Here is a 25,250-nt window from a genome sequence, read left to right as displayed (position 1 = left end):
CCTTTTTTTAAATTTTAAATTTTGAGACAGGGTCTCACTAACTTGCAAGACCATTCTGATTTTGTGATCCTCCAGCCTCAGCCTTCTGAGTTGCTGGGATTTCAAGCCACCATGCCAGGCAAATGTCAATTATCTTTAAAAGTTTAGTTGAAAAAAAGTTTTGATTAAGATATAATTGACTGGGCTGGGGCTGTAGCTCAGTGGCAGAGCGCTTGCCTAGTATGTGTGAGGCACTGGGGTTCGATCCTCAGTACCACATAAAAATAAACAAAATACAGCTACAAAATTTTTTAAAAAAATGATATAATGGACATATCATAAAATTCACCCATCTAAAGTGTACAGTTCAATAACTTTTAGATATTTGCAGAGTTGTGCAACCATTACCGTAATCTAATTTTAGAACTTTTGTATCACCCCAAAAAGGAAACTTTGTACCCACTAGCTATATATTAGGTGTTTATTCTATTCCTAGAAACCTGAAGAGTGCTTTACAGAGATTATTTACTTCAGTCTTCCAGTAACCTCTGAGTTTGGTTTTATCCCCTTTTCATAAATAAGAAAAACCCTAAAGTAAACCTGCCCAAGATGACACAAACTCCTAGTGCCAGAGCCAGGATTCAACTCAGCTTTGTTTTGTTTTTTAAGAGACTGGATCTCACTACGTTGCCCAGGCTGGCCTGAACTCCTGCCTCAGGCTCCAAGTACCTGGGACTACAGGTGTGTACCACCTGGCCATACTAAACCCAGTTTTGATTGATGTCAAAGCCTGTCCTTCTCTAAGGACTCCCAGATTTCCTAGGCTTTGGAAGCTGGTCTTTTAAGCTCTGCCTTGTTCTTACTCCCCAAGGCCTGTGGATTATTTCTGTTAGTGTGTCGGGCAGCATCTGTGGTCCAATTGCTGATGCCCTTCCCTTTTCCTTGTCCAACCTCTGGGAGCCTGTGTCTGGGCCTCTGCCTCTTTCCTTTAGTCCACTCTCCTGACAGATACTTCATGGTGCCTAGCTGTGCTCAGGTTACCCCTACCCCTACTCGTAATAGGTCCACACTGCCTCCTGAGCGAAGTCCTCAGCTCCTCAGCTCCTCAACACAACATCCAGACGCTCAGAGGCCCTGCCCTGCTCCACTTATGCAACTTCATTTTGTCCTCTACCCTTGCCCAAGCCCACTGCTCCTGACACAACGGACCCTTGCCAGCTTCCAGGTGTATCTTCCATGTTCCTGATCTTCATGTAGAGAATCCCCTGCACCAGACTCCACCTGTCTAAATCTTACCCACTCCAGCTACAAATGACCTCCAATGACGCTGTCTCTGCTTTTGCCAACAGGCAGTGCTTCCTCCTCTCAGTCTCTGCATCCCACTCCATTCAGTTCCCCAAGCTGGGCTCTGACACATTCTTGCTTTCTGTAATAACTTGGGCTGGGCTGGACTGCAGGGCCCTTGATTGCAGATGCAGTTGCAATCAAGGTTGTCTGAGTGGCTGGGCCTGAGTGGCTTGCCCACCCTGTAGCCAATGTTGGGTCAGATCCACACAAAACACAGGCTAAGGGCAGGGAAACAGAGAGGCCCTAAAGAGATGCTGGGTGCATCAAGACAAAAACATGTCCAGGGGTTGTGGCTCAGAGGTAGAACACTTGCCTAGCATGTGTGAGGCACTGGGTTCGATCCTCAGCACCACACAACAATAAAATATGTGTCCTGGCTGGGTCGGATGTGGTGGTGCATACCTATAACTCCAGTGACTTGGGAGGCTGAGGCAGGAGGATCACAAGTTTGAGGACTGTCTCAGCAACTTAAACCCTGTATCAAAAACAAATAAATAAACAAACAAATAAGTAATAAATACATAGGTCTAGGGATACAGCTCAATAGTAAATCACCCCGGGTTTAAACCCTAATATCCCCTGCCCCCCCAAAAGTAAACTGGGACACAAAGATAGAGCCCCCAGAAGGTTTCTATGTTTCCTAATCCAAACTATTGTGTGAAATTATGTTAACTAGGTGACAGGCTTTTATTTCACGACAAAAAATGGTCCTTTAAATTCAGATGTTCCAGAAGAGGTACTCTTGCACTTAATTCACACTAAAGTGTAAATGCAGGAGCAAGGCAGCTTTTATTTTTGTAGTTGTAGATGGATAGCATGCCTTTATTTTGTTTATTTTTATGTGGTGCTGAGGATTGAACCCAGTGCCTCACATGTGCAAGGCAAGCACTCTACCACTGAGCTACAGCCCCAGCCCTTCTCAGTACTTTTTAATTTTTTATTTTCAGATGGTCTCACTGAGTTGCTATAAATGGCCTCAAACTTGTGATCCTCCTGCCTCAGCCTCCCCAGTCACTGGGATTACAGGTATATGCCACTGTGGCTTATTTATTTGATTTTTTTTGTGGTACTGGTTTGAAAACAGAGACTTTTTTTTTTAATTAGAGCTTTATACTTATACATGATAGTTGGGTTCATCCTGACAAAATCATAAATGCATAGAATTTGATTTTAGTTTGTGGCTTCCCCCTCTTCTTTTCCATTCTCCTTCCCTCCCTTGTTCTCCTTCCTCTACTCTGCTAGTCTTCCTTTTGCTCATTATTTATTTATATTTGATTGCTGAAACCAGAGACTCTTGGTCACTAAGCTATATCCCCAACCATTTTTAAAAATATTTTTAAATTTGTTTTTGCTTTTGTGCTATGCTGGAGCAGTCCTGGAGGTCGGATCTAGGTCCTTGCACATACGAGGCGAGTGCTCCACCCATGAGCTACACCCCTAGCCCAGATGTCTTTTATTTTGAGACAGGGTCTCACTAACTTGCTCAGGCTGGCCTTTTCTTGCCATCCTCCTGCCTTCGTCTCACTGAATCACTGGGATTGCAGGCATGTGCCACCATGCCCAGCTGAATCCATCATTTTTAACTGTACAGAATTGGGTAACTTCCCTTTGCTCCCCTGAGTTCCCGTCCTCAATCAGTTCCTGTGGCCAGTCTTGGAGAGGATTTCACAGCGAGGCAGGAGACAGAGTTTTCTTTTCTTTTTTCTGCACATGGAATAATGTAGATATTAGCATCTCAAGTGTGCCTGAAAAAGAAGACGAGAATGAACAGGTGCCTGTGGATATCAAATGAGACCAAGTATCATAGGTTGGATCTGGAATGTTCCCCAAAGGCTCATGTGTTGAACGCTTGGTCCACAAGGCAGCAATGTTCAGAGGTGGGGATTTGGGGAAGTGATTGGATCCTGAGGGCTCTGACCTCATCAATGAGCTAATCAATCAATGGGTTTGTGGTTGAACGGACTCTTGGGAATGTAGTGGAAGCTGTAGGAGGTGGGGACTGGCTGGAGGAAGAGGGTCAATGGGGTGTGCCCTGGGGAGGTAGATCTTGTTTTAGACTCCTTCCTCTCCCTCTCTCTCTGCTTCCTGGTCACCATGAAGAGAGCAGCATTGTTTTATCACACCCTTCCTGCCATGGTGTTCTGCCTCACCCCAAACCCACATCAATGGGGCCAAGGGACCGTGGACTGAAACCACTGAAGCTGTGAGCCCGAATCAATCTTTCCTCCTCCAAGTTGATTTTCACAGTGATGGCCTCAAACTTGTGATCCTCCTGCCTCAGCCTCCCCAGTCACTGGGATTACAGGCATGTGCTGCTGGGAAGGCATGTACACCTGGGAAGCAAAAGATTGGGAATGATTTACATCCTTCCAACAAATCTAGCTCCTGATTTTGTTAGGCAAAGCTAGTTTCCAGTGCTTGCAATCCTGACTGACAGAAACCTAAATGTTCAACCAAAGGGGATGATTTCAATAAAGGGGATACCCGTAACGTGAAACACTGTGCAGAAGTCAAAAGAATGTCAGATCCGTGCGTACTGACCTGGAAAGGTCTTTGACAAATGCATGAGGACAGTGGTACAGTGCATTATCTTTATCTAAAACTTAAAACAAAATTATATGATTCTGGATGTCTGTGTGTGTTACCATAAGAATGAAATGCCATAGGAGAAGGACTTAGCCTTGCTCTTGATATATCTGCAGGTCTTGAACAATGCCTGGCACATAATAGACACTCACTAATATTTGTAGAGTGAATGTATTGTATAGAAAAAGCTCTGAAAGATACATTTCAAATAGAAAATAGTCATTTCTTAAAGGAGAGACCAGAATGCAGGAGTGGTAGATGAGAGAATTTTATTTCTATTATTTGAATTTTTTTCTTAAGGAAAATATCTTACAATGTTATTTGTATTACTTGTATAGTTAAACAATATAAAAAGAGCTAAATATTGAGAGGTGATGGGAAAACTCCTAGAATGACATTTCAAAGACTATATCATGATAAATACCAATTAAATGGCAAAGAAAGGGCAGGGGAATGGGTATTCCAGGTGGGTAAGTAATATTTTGGTTGGACTGCTGGCTATTTTGATTTTTTTAAAAATATATCTTAAAAATATCTTTGTTTTATTTATTTTTTATGTGGTGCTGAGGATTGAACCCAGTGCTTTACACATGAGAGGCAAGAGCTCTACCACTGAGCCACCACATCAGCCCTGGCTACTTTGATTTTTGAGATAGAGTCTGACTTTGTTGCCCTGACCGGCCTCAAAGCCTGGGCTCAGGCCATCCTCCTGCTTCAACCTACTAAGTAACTGGCACTACAGGCATATACCATTGTATCTAGCTATTGTTGGCTATTTTTTTTTTTTGGTACTGGGGATTAAACTCAGGGGCACGCAACCATTGAGTCACATCCCAGCCTATTTTGTATTTTATTTAGAGACAGGGTCTCACTGAGTTGCTTAGTGCCTTTCTTTTGCTGAGGCTGGCTTTGAACTTGTGATCCTCCTGCCTTAGCCTCTGGAGCTGTTGGGATTATAAGCATCTGGCTATTGTTGGCTATTTTGATAAAAGAACAACATCATATTTTTTTTTGGGGGGGTGGTACCAGGTATTGAACTCAGGCACCTGGCCACTGAACCACATCCCCAGCTCTATTTCGTATTTTATTTAGAGACAGGGTCTCACTGAATTGCTTAGTTTCTCTCTTTTGTTGAGGCTGGCTTTGAACTTGTGATCCTCCCGCCTCAGCCTCCTGAGCCGCTGGGATTATAGACGTGTGCCACCATGCCCAGCAGCATCACATTTTTAGTTTTTTTTTTTTTTTTTGTACTAGGGATTGAATCCAGAGGTGTTTTACCACTGAGATACAGCCCCAGCACACCCACCCCCCCTTTTTTTCTTTTTTCTTTTAAGACAGGTTCTCGCTAAGTTGTTGAGGCTGGCCTTGAAACTGGTAACCTCCTGCCTCAGTCTCCTGAGTTGCTAGGATTATAAGGCATGTGCCATAGACTTTTGGTTTTAAAAAATGCTTGTAGGGCTGTGCACGGTGGCGCACGCCTGTAATCCCAGAGTCTGGGGAGGCTGAGACAGGAGGATCGAAAGTTTAAAGCCAGCCTCAGCAAAAGTGAGACTCTAAGCAACTCAGTGAGACCCTATGTCTAAATAAAATACAAAATAGGGCTGGGGCTATGGCTCAGTGGTTGAGTGCCTCTGAGTTCAACCAGTACAAAAAAAAAAATTGTAGGGCTAGGGATATCGTTCAGTTGGTAGAGTACTTACCTCCCTTGCACAAGACCCTGGGTTCAATCCTCAGCACCACACAAACACACATACACACACACACAAAAAAAAAAAAAAAAGGAAAGAAATCATCCTACTACTCATCAGACTCAATACTGACACAAAGTTCAGAAACACACTTGATGCTTTTATATTGTGATAAGGGCATCAAAATGTCCTGCTTTAATTTAAGAGGGAACAAGAACAAAAATGGAGGTTGGAAGGATGCCTCCCAAGACTGAAGTCCTCTGCCTTGATTGAGGATGAAGTTAGAGCCTGGGTTCACAGGTTGAGCCCCTTGTCTTTCTTTCTTTCCATCTTGTTCCTTTTTTATAAAAACTTCCTTCCACGTTCCTCCTTTATTACCCTCCGCTGTCTTCCATTTCATGAGTTCATTTTGTCTCCCTGAGACTATTATAACTCCTTGAGGGCTGGGGTCACTTCTCTGTGACCTTTTGTTCAGCTGGGCTGCCGGATGCCTTTACTCGAATTCTGCTGGATTGCCACCTTATCACCAGGCTGACAATCGGTACCTGGATAGAGTAAAGATGACTCAGGGGAGTCGTGACACCTTCCGGAAACAAGGTGTGCAGGCGTGTCAGCTGAGCGCATATTTCCACGGCACTCAGCAATAATATTTGCTTTGAACCAGAAGTCACAGTGCAACAGTTGGTTTTGAGGAGAAACACACCCCTCACAAAAGTAACTGATTAAACTGTAACTACCGTGTAATCTATGCTCCTTATCACACAGCAGGGGGAGAGGTGTGTTCTCCAGGAGGCCGTGTGGCATCAATATTCTCCATGTTATCTTGCACGTTTATCTAGTCTCACTACGTGCCAAGAAGCTGTGCTACTATGTGGCTTTTCAGAGATTTTCCCATTTAATTTTCAGAACTATCCTGTGAGAATTATTATTATCCTATTTTACAGAAGAGGAAATGCGATCAGAATATTGAGTAACCTGTCGGAGCTCATACAGCTACAGGTGATGGACCTGGGATTTGAACTTGGGCTCCGAACTCCAGAGTCCACCTTTAAATCATTTCCCCCCATATTGTACAAAACTGAGATTTTTCATCAAAGGAGATGAACCAGAAATATAGTCCCATGGTTTTCTTTCTAGTTGTGGTGGTAACACTTTAAAATTTTCAATGTTTCTTCTTTTGTGGAAATCATCCATTTAATCCAGTCAATCATGTTCTGGGTCCTGGAACAAAACTTAAGATTTTTGGGGGAAGGGCAGAATTTGAAGTGTGTGTTTGTGTGTGTGTGGGTGTGTGTGTGTGTTACAGAGGACTGAATCCAGGAGCATTCTGCTTCTGAGTTACATCCCCGGTCCTTTTTATTTTATTTTGAAATAAGGTTTCACTAAGCTGCTGAAGCTGACCTTAACCTTGGATTCTCCTACCTCAGCCTCCTGAGTTGCTGGGATTACAGGTATGTGCTGGACCTGGTTTAGGTTTGTTTATATCAGCCTTGACACACAGGCTGGATTTTCCAACAGTCTGGGGTTTAATGAAAAGTTTTACCAAGAGTGGTGTGCACCTGTAATCCCAGCCACCCGTGAGGTTGAGGCAGGAGGATTGAAAGTTTGAGGTCAGCCTGGGCAGCATAGAAGACTCCCAACTGAAAAACAAAAACAAAAACACCTCCCAAAAAGAAAAAAAACCAAAACAACAAAAAACAAAAGAAAAGAAAGAACAAAGTTCACCAAAGGCCAAATGACTGGTGGTATAGCTCAGTGGTGGAGGGCTTGCCCCTGGGTTTGAGTCCCAGCACCACCAAAAAAGGAGAAGGAGAAGGAGGAGAAGAAGAAAATGTCCTGGATGTATGTTGTATGTCTGTTGAATTTTATATATTTTTTTAATGTTTTTTTTCTTTCTTTCTTTCTTTTTTTTTTTTTTTTTNGAACTTGTGATCCTCCTGCCTCAGCCTCCCGAGCTGCTGGGATTACAGGTCTAAGCCACCACACCTGGCTTAGTTTTATTTTTTTTTAAGAATTTTTTTTGTTTTTTTAGTTGTAGATGGACATCATGCCTTAATTTTGTTTATTTTTATGTAGTGCTAAGGATCAAACTCAGGGCCTCACATGTGCTAGGCAAGCCTTTGCCACTGAGCTACAACCTCAACCGCTTATGTTTCTTTTCATGTATTTACTCAATAAAGATGATTTGTTAATAGTAATACTAAATGTATTTTATTTGGATACATTTATCAAACTTTTTTTTTGTGTGTGTGGTACTGAGGATTGAATGCAAGGCCTTGTGTATGCCAAGCGCTCTACCACTGAACTACACTCCAAGCCTTTTTTATTTTATTTTTAAAATTTTATTTATTTATTTATTTTTTTGACATCAGGGAGCAGGGCTTTATTCTGCAATATGGAGCAAACATGCTTTGTCCACCTGCCCCAGACATGAATCGTTGCCACTCAGGAACTGGCCAGCAATGCCCCTTGTGGACCCCTTGCAGGGTTTTAAAGACAAATCAGAGCCTGAAAATTCTTTCTTCCCTTAAATACACCATATCATTATTTCTAAGCCTTTTTAAAATTTTATTTTAAAACAATCTCAATAAGTTGTTCAGGCTGGCCTTGAACTTGTGATCCTCCTGCCTCAGCCTTCTAGCTCTAAGATTACAGGTGTGCACCACTGTGCCCAGCTTCAAATTTTAATATAAAGTCATCAATGAAAAAATCTATTAGGACATGTGATTCAATTTTTTAATTTGGTTAATATAGTCTGATGATTTGTTTATATTTAGTTGGTAAGTACCTACTGAACAGCCGCCGTGTACCAGACACCATGGAAAGAAAACTAGATGTAGTTTCTGCCTAGTTGAGGCAGGAAGTCTGGCTGGGAAAGCTCACATGAAATTAATAATCACACAAACAAATACGTAAGTTGTGATAAGAGCTGTGAAGAAAGAAGAATTTATGAAAATTGAGAGTGGAAACTGATTTCCATATTGGGGCTATAGAAAGCCTCTGAACCAGTGACATTTACTCAGAGACCTGAAAGATGGTAAAGCGAAAAATGGGACAGTCAGATAAAAACAACACATGAAAAGGCCCTGAGGCAAGGTAGAATTTGTTGAAAAATTAAAAACTATTGGGGGTTGGGGCTGTAGCTCAGTGTTAGAGAACTTACCTAGCATGTGTGAGGCCCTGGGTTGGATCCTCCTCACCACATAAAAAATAAATAAATAAAATAAAGGTATTGTGTCCATCTACAACTAAAAAAACAAAAAAAATTCTTAAAAAAAAATAAAACTAAGCCAGGTGTGGTGGCTTAGACCTGTAATCCCAGCAGCTCGGGAGGCTGAGGCAGGAGGATCACAAGTTCAAAGTCAATCTCAGCAATGGCAAGGCACTATGCAACTCAATGACAACCGTCTCTAAATAAAATACAAAATAGGGTTGGGGATGTGGCTCAGTGGTAGAGTGCCCCAGAGTTCAACCCCTGTACCAAACCCAACAAACTAAACAAACAAAAATCCCTAAAATGTGTGGTGTCACCATGGGCAAAAGATGCGACTTATGCAGTTGAGGGGGAGAAATAAAGAATATCCATATGCTTCTGCCCTTTTCAATGCTTTATTCACCCAAATCACTCAATATAATTTTACCCTATAGGTTCTTAATCAAGAAAATGACAATCCTTAATGCTAGGCACTGCAATAGACATAATCAATTCACAGCAAACAATTCTAGATTAATTCTAAGCACTGCAAACACACTTAATCATGACAGGCTCATGACAGACATTCCCTCTGCATGCTAAGTTCAAGTGTCAGATCAAAAGTCTCAAGCCTTAGGCTCTAAGTCCAGCAGATGGACATTCACTCAGAACGCAGGCTTGGTCAGGAACCAAGGCAGGGTTCTCCTGGGGTGGAGCTGACAGCCAGTTGAGGTGGTAGGGAGTAGTCATGGCTCTCACCAGGGTCAAGATGTGGCTGTAGAGTTTGAGAGCGGTGAGGAAGATGTGAGGATCAGGCAAACGATGAGAAGAGTAGGGATGTGCATCCAGATCCTCCATCAGGCTCTCCAGCCTGAGGGCATCAGTGTTGGCTAGCCGAATGTCAATTCATTTGCTCCATCATTTATACTAAATTTTGGGGCTTCTGACCACCCTTTCAATCCCTATCAGGTGCAACTGGGTTTCTCAGTGATGTCATTTGCCCTGAGGTTAAAGCATCTGGTCTGTTTGGGTGGGGAGGAATGATTTGTTTGTGCCTGAGGGCCATGCTGGAAGGCTCCATAGGTGTGCCTGGGGAGACTGAAGTTTTCAAACTGGTGTTTTAAAGTGGAGTTGCTTAGGCTAAGGCCTAAGGTCATCCTTGCATGTGGGTAGAGCTTTGTGGAAGAGAGAGAGGGTGCTGGGAGACTCTCATATGGAAGAACATCAGAAGAAACAATAGGGAGGGGAAATCTCTTAAAAGTCCATCATAGAAAACAAAATAGGAAAAAAAAATGTTTTAAATTTACAGTGTTCTCACATCTGTTGCCTCGTTAATCCTTAACAGAAGCCAGTGACCCCACAGGTAAGCAAAATTAGGGTTGTATCTACCACTGAGCATTAAGGCTCAATTCAGGACAGTCAGGCAGCTCTTGGTTCCACAGTTCACACCAGGAAGGCAAACTCTGGGAAGTACAAGTGACCTACTGTTGTGCTGTGTAGGACAAAAGAGGGAAGGCTTTGGATCACATTGAAGAGTAAGAACAGTGGTCCCTGGGTATCCATGGGTTATTTTGGTCTCAGGATCCCAAACCATACCAAAACCCAAAGATGCTCGAAGCCCTTAGGTAGAACAGTATAGTATTTGCTTATAACCCAGTCAGATCCTATCTACTTTAAATCATCTCTGGATTACTTAAAATATCTAATGCTCCATAAATAGTTGTTATACTGTAATGTTTAGGGAATGATGACAAGAAAAAAAGTCTGTATGTGTTCTGGTACAGACCCCGGCCCTGGAAATATTTTTTGGATCTGCTGTTAGCTCTGGAAGGGAACTGGCAGATAAGAGACAGACTATACTCGGTTGCCATTACTGTGCCTCCTCTCTTCTAGGTAGCTCTCTCTCTGTATCAAGGTAGAAAACAATTCTTGCTCTTTAGAGAGTGGCTTTTTCCCCTGGGTACTGAGCCCAGGAATGCTACATCCCCAGCTCCCAGACCCCCTTCTTTTTTTTTTTTTCTGTACCAAGAATTGAACGCAGGGGTGGGGGGATGCTGGGGATTGAACCCAGGGCCTTGTGCATGCTAGCCAAGCACTCTACCAACTGAGCTATATCCCCAGCGACCCCAGCACTTTTTAATATTTTATTAGAGACAGGGTCTTGCTGAGTTGCTAAATGCCTCGCTAAGTTGCTGAGGCTGGCTTTGAACTCGTGATCCTCCTGCCTCAGCCTCCCAAGCTGCTGGGGTTACAGATGTGCACCACGCGCCGGTTTAGGGTGACACTTAAGTGACTATCAAATTCAACAGTTCTGTAGTTCTACTTACATAGCAAGAAAAAAAAATACGCATATGCTGGGGATTCCTGACAGGAACCTCAGAGTCCCTGAAATCCTTCGAGTTCATTAAAACCAGAGCTTTCCCGGGGCCTCCGGGCTGGGTCTCTCCCGCCCCGCGGTTCCGCCAGGGTGGGGGCCACCAATGACCGTTAGGTATTTGAATGGACCAATAATATGTAGCTAGTCCAACTGCGGAGGGGCGGACGAGTCATCCAATCGCACGCGAGATGGGGAAACACCTTAGCCAATCCAAAGCTCGGGGCGGGTCCTGAGACGGGGGCGGTGGAAGTGATTGCTGACGAAGATGGCGACTGAGGCGCGGAGTGAAGGGGAGGTGCCAGCCCAGGACTCTGGCCGGAGGTGAGCCAAGTTCTTGGTCAAGCTGCCTAGGAAACGAGGCCCTGAGCTGGTCATACTGCCGCCCTTGCCTTGGGTCACAGTGACCCACGGGGCCGGACTTTCTTCCTTTCTCGCACGGCGTTTTACAGAGTCGCGCCTGCGAGGGCTGACCGCTCCTGCAGCTGCCCGCTGGAGGTCCGCGCGCGGCGTTGGGCAAACCGACCCGCAGTTGGTGGCAGCGCTGCCCTCCGGGACGCTGAGTTTTGCATGGCTAGCAAGCTGAAGCCCAGAGCTGTTTAGCGAATTCCCTAGCGTCACACAGCGTTCCCAATCTCCGAGAGTTCATGCGTTTGAGTCAGAGCAAGGATTTGAGTGTTAATTAGAAGTGGATTAGCTTTTAAACCTCCAGTTTCTTCATCTGTCCACGAACGTAATGATGTCTATTTCAGAAAACGTCAGGAATGGATAAAACAACTTAAAGCCCCCAGTTACTGAGCTTGGCAAATAACAATCACTAGATTCGTGGTAGATTTCCTTTTTCCCACTAGAAAAGCTGAAGAAAAGATCGGTCCGGGATATCATGACTTTATTTCTACAGCGCCTTCGTCTATCTCTGTCTGCCCATCTATTTCTCTATCTTATCTAGATAGAATTCAATAGAAAGAGCTTATTTACGTTGCTTCAATGTACATCAGTAACATACTTTGGTTTGGCTTCTTTTGCACCCATTTGAAGGGTCCAGGAGTCTTGGTTGCTTCTGAGCCAAGATGAGTTCGGTTGGATGTATTATTTCATAACATTTTTTTTTTTTTTTTTACAAGAGAAAAGAGTTTTCTGCTCTGAGCTGCCCATAAGTGGTTGATCATTTTTGTTTGAAATCTGTATAGGGGATGAATAAATTGGATTAGGTCATCCCTCATCCAACTCGAAATCCTGAACTGAGATGAAAATCTGGGGACAAATAAAATACTCTTCTATAGCAAGAGTAGTTTAAATTCTTTTATAAGATATTGCCGGGTCTGGGGTTGTGGCTCAGAGGTAGAGCGCTGGCCTACCATGCATGAGGCACCGGGTCTGATCCTCAGCACCACATAAAAATAAAATAAAGATATTGTGTCCACCTATAACTAAAAAATAAATATTAAAAAAAAGATAACACCAATGAAGTTTAAATTTTGAGAATGTTAGTTACATGGTCAGTAGGTTCTTAACCTGAAACTGTTTAATCAATATAATCATTTCCATAATTTAAAAGAGAAGTTCGGTTTTTAAATTTTTTTTCTTCCTTTTTTTTTTTTTTTGCAGTACTGCAGTACTACAGCATTGAACCTGTATGTTAGGCAGGCACTCTACCACTGTGCTACATTCCCAGCCTTTTTTAGATTTTATTTTGAAACAAGGTTTTACTAAGTTGCCCATGCTGGCCTGGAACTCATGATCCTCCTGTCTCAGCCTCTGGAGTAGCTGGGTTTACAGGTGTAGGCCACACACCTGGCAGCTTGGTGTTTCTTTTTTTTTTCTTTTTTTTTAATTTTAATATTTATTTTTTAGTTTTTTCGGCGGACACAACATCTTTGTATGTGGTGCTGAGGATCGAACCCAGGCCGCACGCATGCCAGGCGAGTGCGATACCGCTTGAGCCACCTCCCCAGCCCAGCTTGGTGTTTCTGTAAGGCTTTAAGATAACATGTTTTTATCTCAAATTCCCAGTCCTTAGCTTTGTACAGGTGATCAGTAATTCATTAGTAATAGTTTTTGCCATTTCTTTTTCTTTTTTTCTTAAATTTTTTTTTTCAGTTGTAGTTGGACACAGTGCCTTTACTTTATTTATTTTTATGTGGTGCTGAGGATGGAACCCAGTGCCTCACACGTGCTATACGTGTGCTCTACCGCTGAGCCACAACCCCAGCCCGTTTTTGCCATTTCTAAAGACACAGATATGATATTGTGATGAGATATCCCATACCAATTCTCTTTTGCCCTGCAGACACTAATATTCTCTTGGTTGTGGGGCCCCTTATGTTTCATGAAGAAAAGAGTTGTGATTTGCACAGATTAAGACATTTGAGGGGCTGGGGTTGTGGCTCCGTGGTAGAGCACTTGCCTAGCATGCATAAGGCACTGGGTTCGATTCTCAGCACCACATACAAATAAATAAAATAAAGGTTCATCAACAACTGAAAGATATTTTTTAAAAAAGACATTTGAATTTTGAATGGAGAATACATAATCATCTATTTAGAAGTCTTGTTTTCTATTCCTTCATCAATATCTTCAACCTGCTCCTAATAATTAGGAGTGAGAGTTGGTGCAGTGTTGTACACTGTAATCCCAGATGACTTGGGAGGCTGAGGCAGGGGGAGCACAAGTTTGAGGCCAGCCTCAGCACCTTAGCAAGACCCTGTCTCAAAAAACAAACAGGGACTGGGGCTATAGCTCAGTGGCAGAGCTCCTGCCTAGCACATGTGAGCTCCTGCCTAGCACATGTGAGCTGGGTTCGAGCCTCAGCCCTACATAAAAATAAATAAAAACGAAGGTATTGTGTCCATCTACAACTAAAAAAAAATTAACAAAAAAGAACTGGGGGTGTAGCTCAGTGGTAAAGTACCCCTGAATTCAGTTCCCAATATCATTTTTTAAAAAATGGTATGCCTTAATATTTAATTTTTCTAATTTTTTGAGACTGTTTTCATTATATTGCTCAGGCTAGCCTGAGCAATATTAAAAATGAAATTGGTTAAAAAATATTTAAAAAAATCTATGTTTGTAACCCCAATGTGTTCTATAAGAGAGTGCTTGTTTCTAACTTCCTGTTAGACATGTTCAAGTTATTTCAAATCCTGCTTTAGAAATCATTATGTAGTGGCACAGGATTGTCACTTTCTCTTTTATGACCTAATATAAGTCTCTAGATTTATTTCTTTTTCGATAGTGGAAAGAAAAGATTTTAATTGGAATCAGATGGCCCCTTCTGAATCTTCTTATATGAATGCATTACAATTCATATTACACATATAGAGCACAATTTTTCATATTTCTGATTGTAAACAAAGTAGAGTCACACCATCGTGTCTTCATACATGTACTTAGGGTAATGATGTCCATCTCATTCCACTGTCTTTCCTATCCCCATGCCCTATCTAGAGATCATCTAATCCTCCCATGCCCTCCACCCACCAACATTATGAATTAGCATCCTTAAATCAGAGAAAACATTTAGCATTTGGTTTTTGGGGATTTTCTAATTTCATTTAGCATTATATTCTCCAGCTCCATCCATTTACCTGCAAATGCCATGATTTTATTCTCTTTTAATGCTGAGTAGTATTCCATTGTATATATACCACATTTTCTTTATCCATTCATCTACTGAAGGGCATCTAGTTTGGTTCCACAGTTTAGCTGTTGTGAATTGTGCTGCTATAAACATTGACGTGGCTGTTTCCCTGTAGTATGCTGCTTTCCCTTCTGATGAACATTTAATATTTTTTTATCTAAAAATGTGACCTCTTCAAGATTTGACTTCCATCTTGTTTTCCCTATTTCTCCCTGTAAATGCACCATTGTGCTTAGTATGTGGGAGGTCCTGGATTCCATCCCCAGCACCAAAGCAAAACAATATAAAACTAAGAAACTTTAGAAAATTGGTATGGAAGGGTTAGGGTTAAGAAACATAGGAAATAAAGGAGCATTTTAAAAGGAAAATATAGAGAGGCTGACTTTCTAATGGGCGCTACCAAAGGCAGACCTTGTGGGACAGTTGTTGATAGTGAGCCCTTCAAGAAGTGATCCCGGAGAATAGAGGCTATCCTCAGATCAGGTAAGGAGGTAGGATTCCCAGAGTGGCAACTTTGTCTTGTGAAGGTGAAAATACAGAAGAGAGGGCTCAGTTACATATTATTGGCAAGTGGATTCCACATTTATATTTGTTAGTATTCTTTCAGTTATATGTGCCAGACACTTAAACTAGCTTAAATAAAATGAGACATTATTAACCAGCTCAAGAAATGGAAAAACTTGGGGTTAGGTCAAGTAAGGCTTAATCTGTACCAAAAATCTCAAATCTCAATATTTTTAGGTATCTGCCTCTTGCTTTCTTATATTTGGTTTCCTCTGGTATTTGCTTCATAAGAAAGCAGGTTCTTCATAAAAGGTGGCGATAATGGACCACTAAAACATCTGTCTTACATCCCATCAGGTTAGCAGTTTTAGCATTTAGCAAGAATCTTGAAGGTGAGTCTTTTCCCAATTTGGCTTTGTGGGTCTTTGAATCAGTGAGGGGAATAGAGTGTTTCTGTTTAAGCTTGGATTATGTGCCCCTACCTAGTGCCTGCTGAATCATATGGATTGAAAGATGGGGAGAAATTATTGCCCAAAGGAAAATGGGGGTGCTGTTACCAGAGGAAGGGGGAAATAGTGGGCAAAACCAACAGAGGTTCATTATGCTGTCTTTGTACTGCTCCTGCATATATTCCTCACACATGCTAGGCATTATTTTTTTATATGTGTATTTTAGTTATAGTTATATGCTTAAGGTTATGTTTTGAAAAGGCCTTACCATTTAATGTGTGGAGAAAAACATTCATATTTCTTTGTTTAAAAAAGAATTTTTTTTAGCTGTAGATGGACACAATACTTTATTTTTTATGTGGTGCTGAGGATCAAACCCAGTGCCTTCCACATGCGAGGCAAGCACTGTACCACTGGGCTACAACCTCAGCCCTCATATTTCTTAAACAGCTAAAACTCAAAGAAATGCCTCTTATTTAAATGCTAGTTACCCCTCATCCATCCAAATCCTACTCATCTTTATGATCTGGCTCAAATGTGGATTCTTGTATAAGAACATTTTCTTCTGAATTCCTAGAGTCTTTCTTATCCATGGATTGGGCAGCTAATGATCTTGTATCTTTTTTTTTTTTTTTTTTTGTGGTACTAGGAATTGAATTAGGAGTACTTTAGTGCACTGAGCCACATCCCCAATCCTTTTTATTTTTATTTTGAGATAGGTTCTTTCTAAGTTGTCAAGGCTGACCTTGAATTTATGATCTTCCTGTCTCAGTCTCCAGAGCAGCTGGGGTTATAGGTGTGTATCACTACACTCAGATTGTATCATCTTTTTGTGTTGTGATCTTTAGCTACTATTTAAAATTTTATAATGCTTAGTGAAATTTAAGCTCTTTGGAGTTTAAAGACTTATTTTCTTATCCCTATACCTTCCTATATCTTTTTTTTTTTTTTTGGTGGAGGGAGGTGCAGGTTAGGGATGGAACTGACATCCTCACACATGCTAGGCAAGCACTGTACCACTGAGCCACATCCCAGCCCACTATACATTATCTTAAAATTGTTGGATTGATTTTAAATGATCATATGAGTGATTTTTTTTTTTTGTTCAGTTTCTTTGTCTCAGAGAACCATTTACTTTTTTATGTTAGTTGATAAAGACTGGTGGTTAGTTATGTAGTATATGAGTCTCTCTGGCAGGCTAAAAGTATAGACAAAATCTTAAGAATTTTTAGTATGTGAATTTGTGTAGATAGGAACAAGTCATGTGCCTGAGCAAAAAGCATTAGCTGTCCACTGGGGAGAATGTATCTTTTGGGACTTTGGAACAAATGAATATAGAAATAGTCTTGTAGAACTGAATCTGATCATACATAGAAGTATTTCTAGTTTTAATTGCCTGAGACTCATGGTGTTTAAAGTATGTAGGGAAAAGAAGCTCACTAAGCTGTGACTCTATTTTTTTGAGGATAAACAGCTTTTAGATAAATGATAAGAGGGAAACTATACTGTCAGTGAAGTGACCTAGGAATTTTCTTCAATTAATCAGGGAACTTTGATGCTACTTTTCAAATACAGTTAACCTCTTTCCTATTGTATACCAACTTGGGAGAGAAGAATTAGGTGTCTTGTAACACCCAAAAGGATAAAAGTTACCAAGCAAATAAGTCAATAAATTGGCTTTTTAAAAAAATCTTTTATTTAGTTTTTTTAAATTATAGTTGGACACAATACCTTTAAAAAATATATATATATATATAATTTTAGTTATAGGTGGACACGATGTCTTTATTTTACCTTATGTGGTGCTGAGGATCAAACCCAGTGCCTCATACATGCTAGGCAAACGTTCTACCTCTGAGACGCAACCCCAACCCCTTTAAAATTTATTTTTAAAATTTGAAATGAAGTCTCCGCATGTTGCCCAGGTTAGTCTCAAACTCCTTGGATTCAAGGAATCCTGTTTCAGCCTTGCAAGTAACTGGGACTCTATGTGTGCGTCATAGTGCCCAGCAATAAATCAGCATTATTGATACTCTGAGAAGTATAATTAACCATCTTCACTGAGAACAAAACATTGTCATTCCACAGAACAAAGTCTTAGGTGTCCAAAAATGTTTAAGAAGGTAGGCAATCAAGATTTTTTTTTTTTTTATTTCTAGATAGTTTGTCAGTTTAGTTTAGGTCAGGTTGCTCTAGTAGCTTGAAATTAATTTAAGTTGAATAGTATTGGGAGTCTAAATTAGGGATAGCAAGTTCACATTACAAAAGCTTGGACAGTGCCGCTTAAGGGCAGACCTGAGTGTGTAAATGTTTTAAAATTTTATCTAAGATATTAGATACTGTTTCCTGAAATCTTGTAGTACTTACTTATCAACCTTGAATTATTTCTGGTATTAACAAAAACCTGCCAGCTTGGGCACATGGGGCCTGTTTTGTCTTCTGTATATTCAACTTTCATGATACCTACTTAAATTTGATATTCAGAAAGCTATGCAGTCTTTTGATTGATACTTGTATGCATATTTTCCTCCCCAATAAAGTGGCATATTTAAAATCATGTTTCAGAGCCTGCTAGAATTGAAGAAGCAGTAAGAGAGTACATACTTCTCTCAGAGTGGTAAGTTGGGCTTAGACAACTTTAAATATAGCTCATATTTTGGTAGATGCTGCCAAGGTTGTGGTTCTTGGAGAACAAATCAAGTTAAGCAATTCACTGGGGAGGAAATATTTAGTTTTGTGGGTATGCAGTTTTGGTTGTAGTCAGTCAGAAAATACATTTGCAGAATGTAGGATTTTTTTTCACTGCCTTGAATTTTGCAAATTCATAGGTTCAACATGCCTAAAAAGCACTTGCATTTCATTTTTCTGTAATTGATTTTTCAGCTGTGGATTCTGTTTCCAGTCCTTTTATGAAGCGTATCACCTTACATGCAGAGTACCATCTAGTGGTAGAAGCAGAAATTGTAGATTATAAGTAGGTTATCAAAATTTCTCTTTTTGTGGGGTCTTACCTCTATGATTCTTTAGGATATCTGGCTGGAGCCCTTGTTATCTCTGTATGCTTACAAACCTAGCTACAAATTCTCCTGGTTCTGACCATATCTATGCAAAACCTTTTTATAGGGGTGCCAGAAGTCAAACACAGGGTTCTGCTGTGCCAGGTTAAGTGCTTTACCTTTGAGCCACATCCTCAGCCCTGCAAAAACTTCTATAATAAGGAAATTCACTTTTAATATATACTTTGGTTTTCTATGATTTTTTAATTTTTACTTTTTTGGTGCTGGGGATCGAAGCCAGGGTCTTTCACGTGGTAACACACGTTTTGTGAACTACACTGTACTTAGCACCTCTATGATATTTATATCAAGTTGTATGGAGATGTAGGCAAAAACTTCTTGATTTCTTTAAGAAAAATTATCATGAAATGTTGATCATACATACAAATATATAGAATAATATAACCAATACTCTTTTCCATCACCCAGCTTCAGTAATATTTTTTTTTCTGGTACCAGGAATTGAACCCAGGCTGCTTAACCACTGAGCAGCATCCCCGACCCTTTTCACTTTTTATTTTGAGGCAGGGTCTTGCTTTATAAGGCCAACCTCGGCAACTTAGTGGGGCCCTAAGCAACTTAGCAAGACCCTGCCTCAGCCTCCCAAATTGCTGGGATTATAGATGTGTGTCATCATTCCCAGCACAATGGACATTCTTGTTTGTAGTTTTTGGTGGCACATGTTAGGTATGGAATAGAATTGTTGGATCATAGATATACGCTTTGTTTAACTTTAGTAGAGAAGACCAGTTTTTCAAAACAATCACATCAATATGTAGCACTAGTATCAATATAAGACAGTTCCTGGACTGGAGTTGTAGCTCAGTGGTAGAGTGCTTGCCTAGCACATGTGAGGCACTGACTTTGATCCTCAGCACCACGTATAAATAAATAAATAAAATAAAGGTATTGTGTGTGTTTTTACACACACACACATCTATATGTATGAGTTCTCATTGCTTTCTCCTAAACCTTGGTAGGGTCAACCTCTAATTGTGTGTGTGTGTGTGTGTGTGTGTGTTAGTAGGGATTGAACATGCTAGGCAGGTGCTACATCCACTGTGCTACATCCCTAGTCTTTATATTTTATTTTAGCTGGGATCTCACTAACTTGCTGAGGCTGGCCATGAACTTGGTGATCCTTCTACCTTAGCCTCTCAAGTAGCTGGGATGACAGATAAGTGTTACCACATCTGGCACAATCTCTTTAATTTTTGCCATTCTAGTGGGTAATAGTATATCATTGTTCTAATTTGCATTTTCCTGATGTCTAATATGATTGAGCTTTTTTCAAAGTTAACCATTTGGCTATCTTTTAAAAATCCTATCATCAGGTAGGATAATCCTTACCGTTCCTCCTTCTAGAGGGCAGATGGAACATGATGATTGGAGTTCATGGGATATTTGATTAGTGTTTCTGCATAATCACGACTTGCAACACCCTGATTAATTCTACCTATCTGACTCTTAAAAAATAAATAAAAAAATAGATAAATAAAACCCCATGCGGGGGCTGGGATTGTGGCTCAGGAGTAGAGCGCTCGCCTAGCACAGGCAGGACCCGGGTTTGATCCTCATCACCACATAAAAATAAAGGCATTGTGTTGTGTTCATCTACACCAAAAAATAAATATTTAAAAAGAAATCCCATGCCCGTTTTTAAATTGGATTATTTATAAAAATTCTTATCAATCTGTGGAGATTCCTTTTTTTGGGGGGGGGTAGTAGAGATTGAACCCAGGGGGTACATCCCAAGCCCTTTTAATTTCTTAATTTGAGACAGGGTCTTTCTAATTTGTTCAGGCTAACCTTGGATTTGCAATCCTCCTGCCTCAGCCTCCTGAGTAGCTGGAGTTATAGGTTTGTGCCACTTTGCCTGGAGCCAATTCTTTTTTGTACTAAGGATTTTACCCAGGAGTGCTTTACCACTGAGCCACATCTCCAGCCCTTTTAATGTTTTATTTTGAGACAGGGTCTCACTAAATTTCTTAGGTCCTGCTAAATTTTGAGGCTGCCCTTAACCTTGGTGATTCTCCTGCCTCAGCCTTCTGAGTCGCTGGGATTACATGTGTGGTCCACTGCACCTGGTTGCAAATTCTTTTTTTTTTTTTCCTTTAAATATTCATTCTTAAGTTTTTTTTTTAGGTGGACACAGTATCTTTATTTTACATTTATGTGGTGCTGAGGATCGAACCCAGTGCCTCGCCTCGTGCATGCTAGGTGAGCACTGTACCACTGAGCCACAACCCCAGCCCTGCAAATTCTTGATATATTCAGGATATGAGTTCCTTTTTGATTATTTATATTGCATATATATTTTCCCATCCTGTGTTTATTCATGTCTTTTGATAAACACACTCTTATTTTAATGAAGTCAAGTATATTAATATTTTTCTTTTTAACTATTTTTTTAGGTCTTATTTAAAAATTATTTCCCACTTTGAGTTTAAGAATATGTTCCTTTGAAGCAAATGTATGGTATGTCAAGATCATTGTATTGTCTTGAACAACTAATAGAAAAAAAAAAAAGAAAAAAAAATTATGTAAAACTATGTATTTGCCAAAGTTTGAGTTTCTTATTTTCTTTCATAGTGAATTTCTCTATTATTAATAAAGATAATTATGCTTATAAAAAAGAATATGTTCCTTTTTAAAAATATTTTTTAAGTTATACATGGACAGAATTTCTTTATTTTGTTGTTTGTTTATTTTTATGTGGTGCTAAGGCGAGTGCTCTGCCACAGAGCCACAACCCCAGCCCAAGAGTATGTTTTTCTGTTTTCTTCTAAGATGCTATTGTTTTGTTGTTAGATCTACAGTTCACCTGGAACTGATTTTTGTGTATAGTGTGAGGTAGGAATTGATTTTCATTTTTTTCCCCTGTAGATATCCAAGCGTCCCAGTGAAAATGTCATACATTTCCAGTGATTTTCAGTGTCACCTTTGTCCTGAATTAAAGAAAACAGAAGAAAGTAATAAAGATAAGAGCAGAAGCTAATGAAATGAACAAACAAATAGTAGAGAGGTTCTATAAAACCAAAAGTTGGAATCTTGACAAAGCTAATGAAATTGATGACCATTAATAATCATAACTTTAATAAAGAGAGAACACACATATTACCAGTATTAGGAATAAAGATTTGGAATTTATTGCTCTGGAACCTATATTCCTTAAAATGAAGAGGATACTATAATATAAATAAGTTTATGCCAATAAAGTTTAAAATGTTATATGAAATAAGTTTTAAATTTTACTGTAGATAAATTTATCACCCTTTTTTTGTGGATTGTGCTTTTTACATCCTCTTTAAGAAACTCTTGGCTGGTGCTGTGGCACACACCTATAATCTCAGTGACTTGGGAAGCTAAGACAGGGAAATTGCCAAGTTCAAGGCCAGCCTCAGCAACTTAGCAAAACACTGTCTTAAAAAAAAAAAAAAAAAAAAGGCTGGGTTGAGTGCTTCTGGGTTCAATTCCCAGTACAGCAAAAGACTGAAAAACAACACAACAACAAAGCTCTTCCTTTGCCTCATTAATTTTAGGGATAAGATCTTCTTAAATTGTACAGGCTGTGAAACATGAAATCCTCCAGCTTGAAGCTTCCTGAGTTGCTGGAATTGTAAGCATGTGCCATTGCACCTGGCTAATTTATTGTTAAATACTGTCTTTAGGGCTGGAGAGGTAGCTTAGTGGTAGAGCACTTGTCTAGCACTTCTGAGGCCCTGGATTTGAGCCTCAGCACTGCAAAAGAGCAAATAAATTATTGATCTAGAGTTTTAAAAGTTTGGCTTTTCATAGTTACATCTTTATTCTGTTTGAAATTTATTTTTTGTGTATGATGTGAGGTAGGGATCAACCCTCCCCATATATTGTAAAACTGTTCCTTCTATGCTCTTACATTATGTAATTGTTTCATGTAATACAACTTTGAGTGGTGATGGGAGTCTCCTGTTGAGCTTTATGTGTGTGTTGGCAAATACAGTTAACTGGTCCAGTTTTTTATTCCTGTTTTGTTCCTACTTGCAAAAGAGTGCTCAGAGTCCTAATAAGTACTGCCTTTCAGGCCCCATAATGTGTCCTTGTGTTGTCTAGCATGTCTGGAATTTGTGTAGGCTGTACTGGGGCAGGGAAAGGAGAGTTCCTTTGTCACACAAACAAGGAGAAAGCTTTTTTCCTGTCTCTTCGATTTACCAATGCCTCATCAGAAGCTTTCAGCACTTATGTAAGAAATTTATTTTATTTTTCTTGAATTTGGAGCAAACTTGGAGTTTGTTTTAAAATATTTTAGAATAAGGAGTTGTTTTTGCTTAAATTTGCTTAAATATTGTATTTTCTGTAGTCATTGAAATCTCTGAAGTTCTTGAATGTGTTCCTTTATATTCTTAGCATTTTGTGGCATTGCATATTGTTTGGAAAGGTATTAGTGGGCTTTGTCATATAGGTTAATTTTTTAAAAATAACCTCCATCTCTTATCTTCCTTTTTCCTTCTTTTAAAATCATTTCCATGTCTTAGGTACTGTCTTATACTACAATGAAAAAAATGAGAAAGAGGTAAAACAAACAAAAAACTAGCTTAATGAAAAATTTAAGTGTATCCGTAACAAATAACAAGAGTAATAAACTTGGGAGGGCAGAAGGGAAAAGAAAGGAGATTGTTTATTTGTTCTTTATGTGTTAGGACTTCCAACGTGTCTTTTTCTTGTATTTCTTGCAGATAGCTAGGGGCAGCCTGGACTCTCTTTCTACCTGTTCAGGTTGTTCAGGAGGGAGTCTCGGGGTTGATGGCCAGGAGGAAGGACTCTGTTGAGAAACTATATAGCTACGGGCTTTGTGCTTCTAGCTCCTTTCTTTCTTGAGTACTTGATCCAATTTAGTGCTGGAAGAGTCAGCTCTGATAAAAGTGTTAAAGTCTTAACAGATCATGCTCTGGACATTAATAAAATTAATACAATTCTGTAGTTTTTATGTGTATATGTGCTTTTACTTCACGAATATAATGGATATTGTTCATAAATGGTTATATGTTAGAACTAATTTGATTTGAAATTATTCAGAATTAAAAGGTATTTTAATTCCTTTAAAATTTCATAAATGATTAGTTTAGGCTCTATAAATTATGTTTCTCTTTGGTACTTACACATTTCATGATTTTTTTGACTTCTCAGTAAGTGCTGATTTCTCATTGGCAGTGATTATAAATAATAGTTCTATATTGACTCTTGTTTCTTGCCTGAAATACTGACATAAAAAAAGAAAGAAAGAAAGAAAGAAAGGTTCTTGTGCCAGGTGTGGTGGCACAACCTATAACCCCAGCAGTTTGGTTGGCTGAAGCATGAGGATCCTATGTTCAAAGCCAGCCTCAGAAACTTAAGAGAGGCCCTAAGCAACTTCTTAGTGAGACCCTGTCTCAAAATAAGAAAAATAAAAAGAGCTGGGAATGTAGCTTAAGTGGTTAAGTGCCTCTGGTTCAATCTCTATATATCACAAAAAAAGCAGCCTCCCCCTTCCCACTTTTATTGGCCAGGTGCTGAAGCACTCACCTGTAATCCCAGTAATCCCAGCTACTTGGGAGGCCAAGGCAAGAGAATCTCAAATTTGTGATTAGCTGTAGCAATTTAGTGAGAATCTGTCTTAAAAAATGGTTCCCTACTGCTAAATTTGACTAGCTTAAAATGCCTGTGGTAGAGCACTCCTGGGTTCAATCCCCAGTATCCACAAGACACACACACACACACAAAAAGTCTCTAGTCAAAGGTTTAGGGTGGAAGTGCTTCTGATTCTGATTGGCTTATATTATATCATTGGCATCTTTAAGTTTATTTAGGAAAAATAACCTATGTTAGTGTGTAAAATGGTTTAAGGGATAAGCTTTCCAAATTCCTCTCTGAGTGACTTTTTGGCTTTGGAACACACATTCGTATTTCTACTTTTTTTTTTGGGGGGGCCAGGGGCCCTTTACCACTGAGCTACAGCCCTAGCCCTTTTTATTTTGAGACAGGGTTTTGCTAAATTGCCCTCTCTCAAAGGCTGGCCTGGAATTTGCAATCCTTCTGCCTTAGCCTAGTCATGAGTTGCTGGGATTATAGTGGGATGCTACCACACCTTGCCATTAAATTTTCATTCGATTTCTCAGGATACATTATAATTATAGAGCAAAGAAAGAATCTACTAGCCACCAACTGAAAATTTGGTCTGTTGATTAAAATGCTTTAATACTGTTGGATGTGGTGGCTTATTCCTGTAACGCCAGCATCTGGGAGGCTGAGGCAGGAGGATCATGAGTTCAAAGCCAGCCTCAGCAAAAGTGAGGCACTAAGCAACTCAGTGAGACCCTGTCTCTAAATAAAATACAAAATAGGGTTGGGGCTATGGCTCAGTGGTTGAGTGCCCCTGGGTTTAATCCCCAGTACCAAAAAAAAAAAAAAAAAAAAAA

The 25,250-nt window shown here is 40.0% G+C and overlaps 1 protein-coding gene and 1 non-coding gene across 4 annotated transcripts in view; both read left to right on the top strand.

Moving 5' to 3' along the window:
• The first annotated feature begins 11,389 nt into the window (after positions 1-11,389).
• Positions 11,390-25,250, top strand: part of Arhgap19 (Rho GTPase activating protein 19) — a 47,293-nt gene continuing 33,432 nt past the window's right edge. The window contains exons 1-2 of one of the 3 annotated variants that reach the window (XM_048807089.1): positions 11,402-11,491; positions 18,326-18,377. Coding sequence is in view for 2 of the 3 variants with exons in the window: in XM_015494575.2 (XP_015350061.1) it covers positions 11,436-11,491 (56 nt within the window). In the remaining variant the exon portion in view is untranslated. Of the gene's footprint in view, positions 11,492-18,325; positions 18,378-22,897; positions 23,039-25,250 lie in introns of those variants that run through there. The other 2 variants (XM_015494575.2, XM_048807088.1) reach the window with 2 other exon arrangements.
• LOC125618016 lies at positions 20,144-20,281 on the top strand. Its single transcript, XR_007349224.1, has one exon. It is a non-coding gene; the product is annotated as a U8 small nucleolar RNA (small nucleolar RNA).

This window comes from Marmota marmota, unplaced genomic scaffold (assembly GCF_001458135.2).
Source record: "Marmota marmota marmota unplaced genomic scaffold, marMar, whole genome shotgun sequence".
Lineage (NCBI taxonomy): Eukaryota > Metazoa > Chordata > Mammalia > Rodentia > Sciuridae > Marmota > Marmota marmota.
The sequence above is the reverse complement of the archived record's forward strand: the minus strand, read 5'-3'. Positions and strand labels throughout refer to the sequence as shown.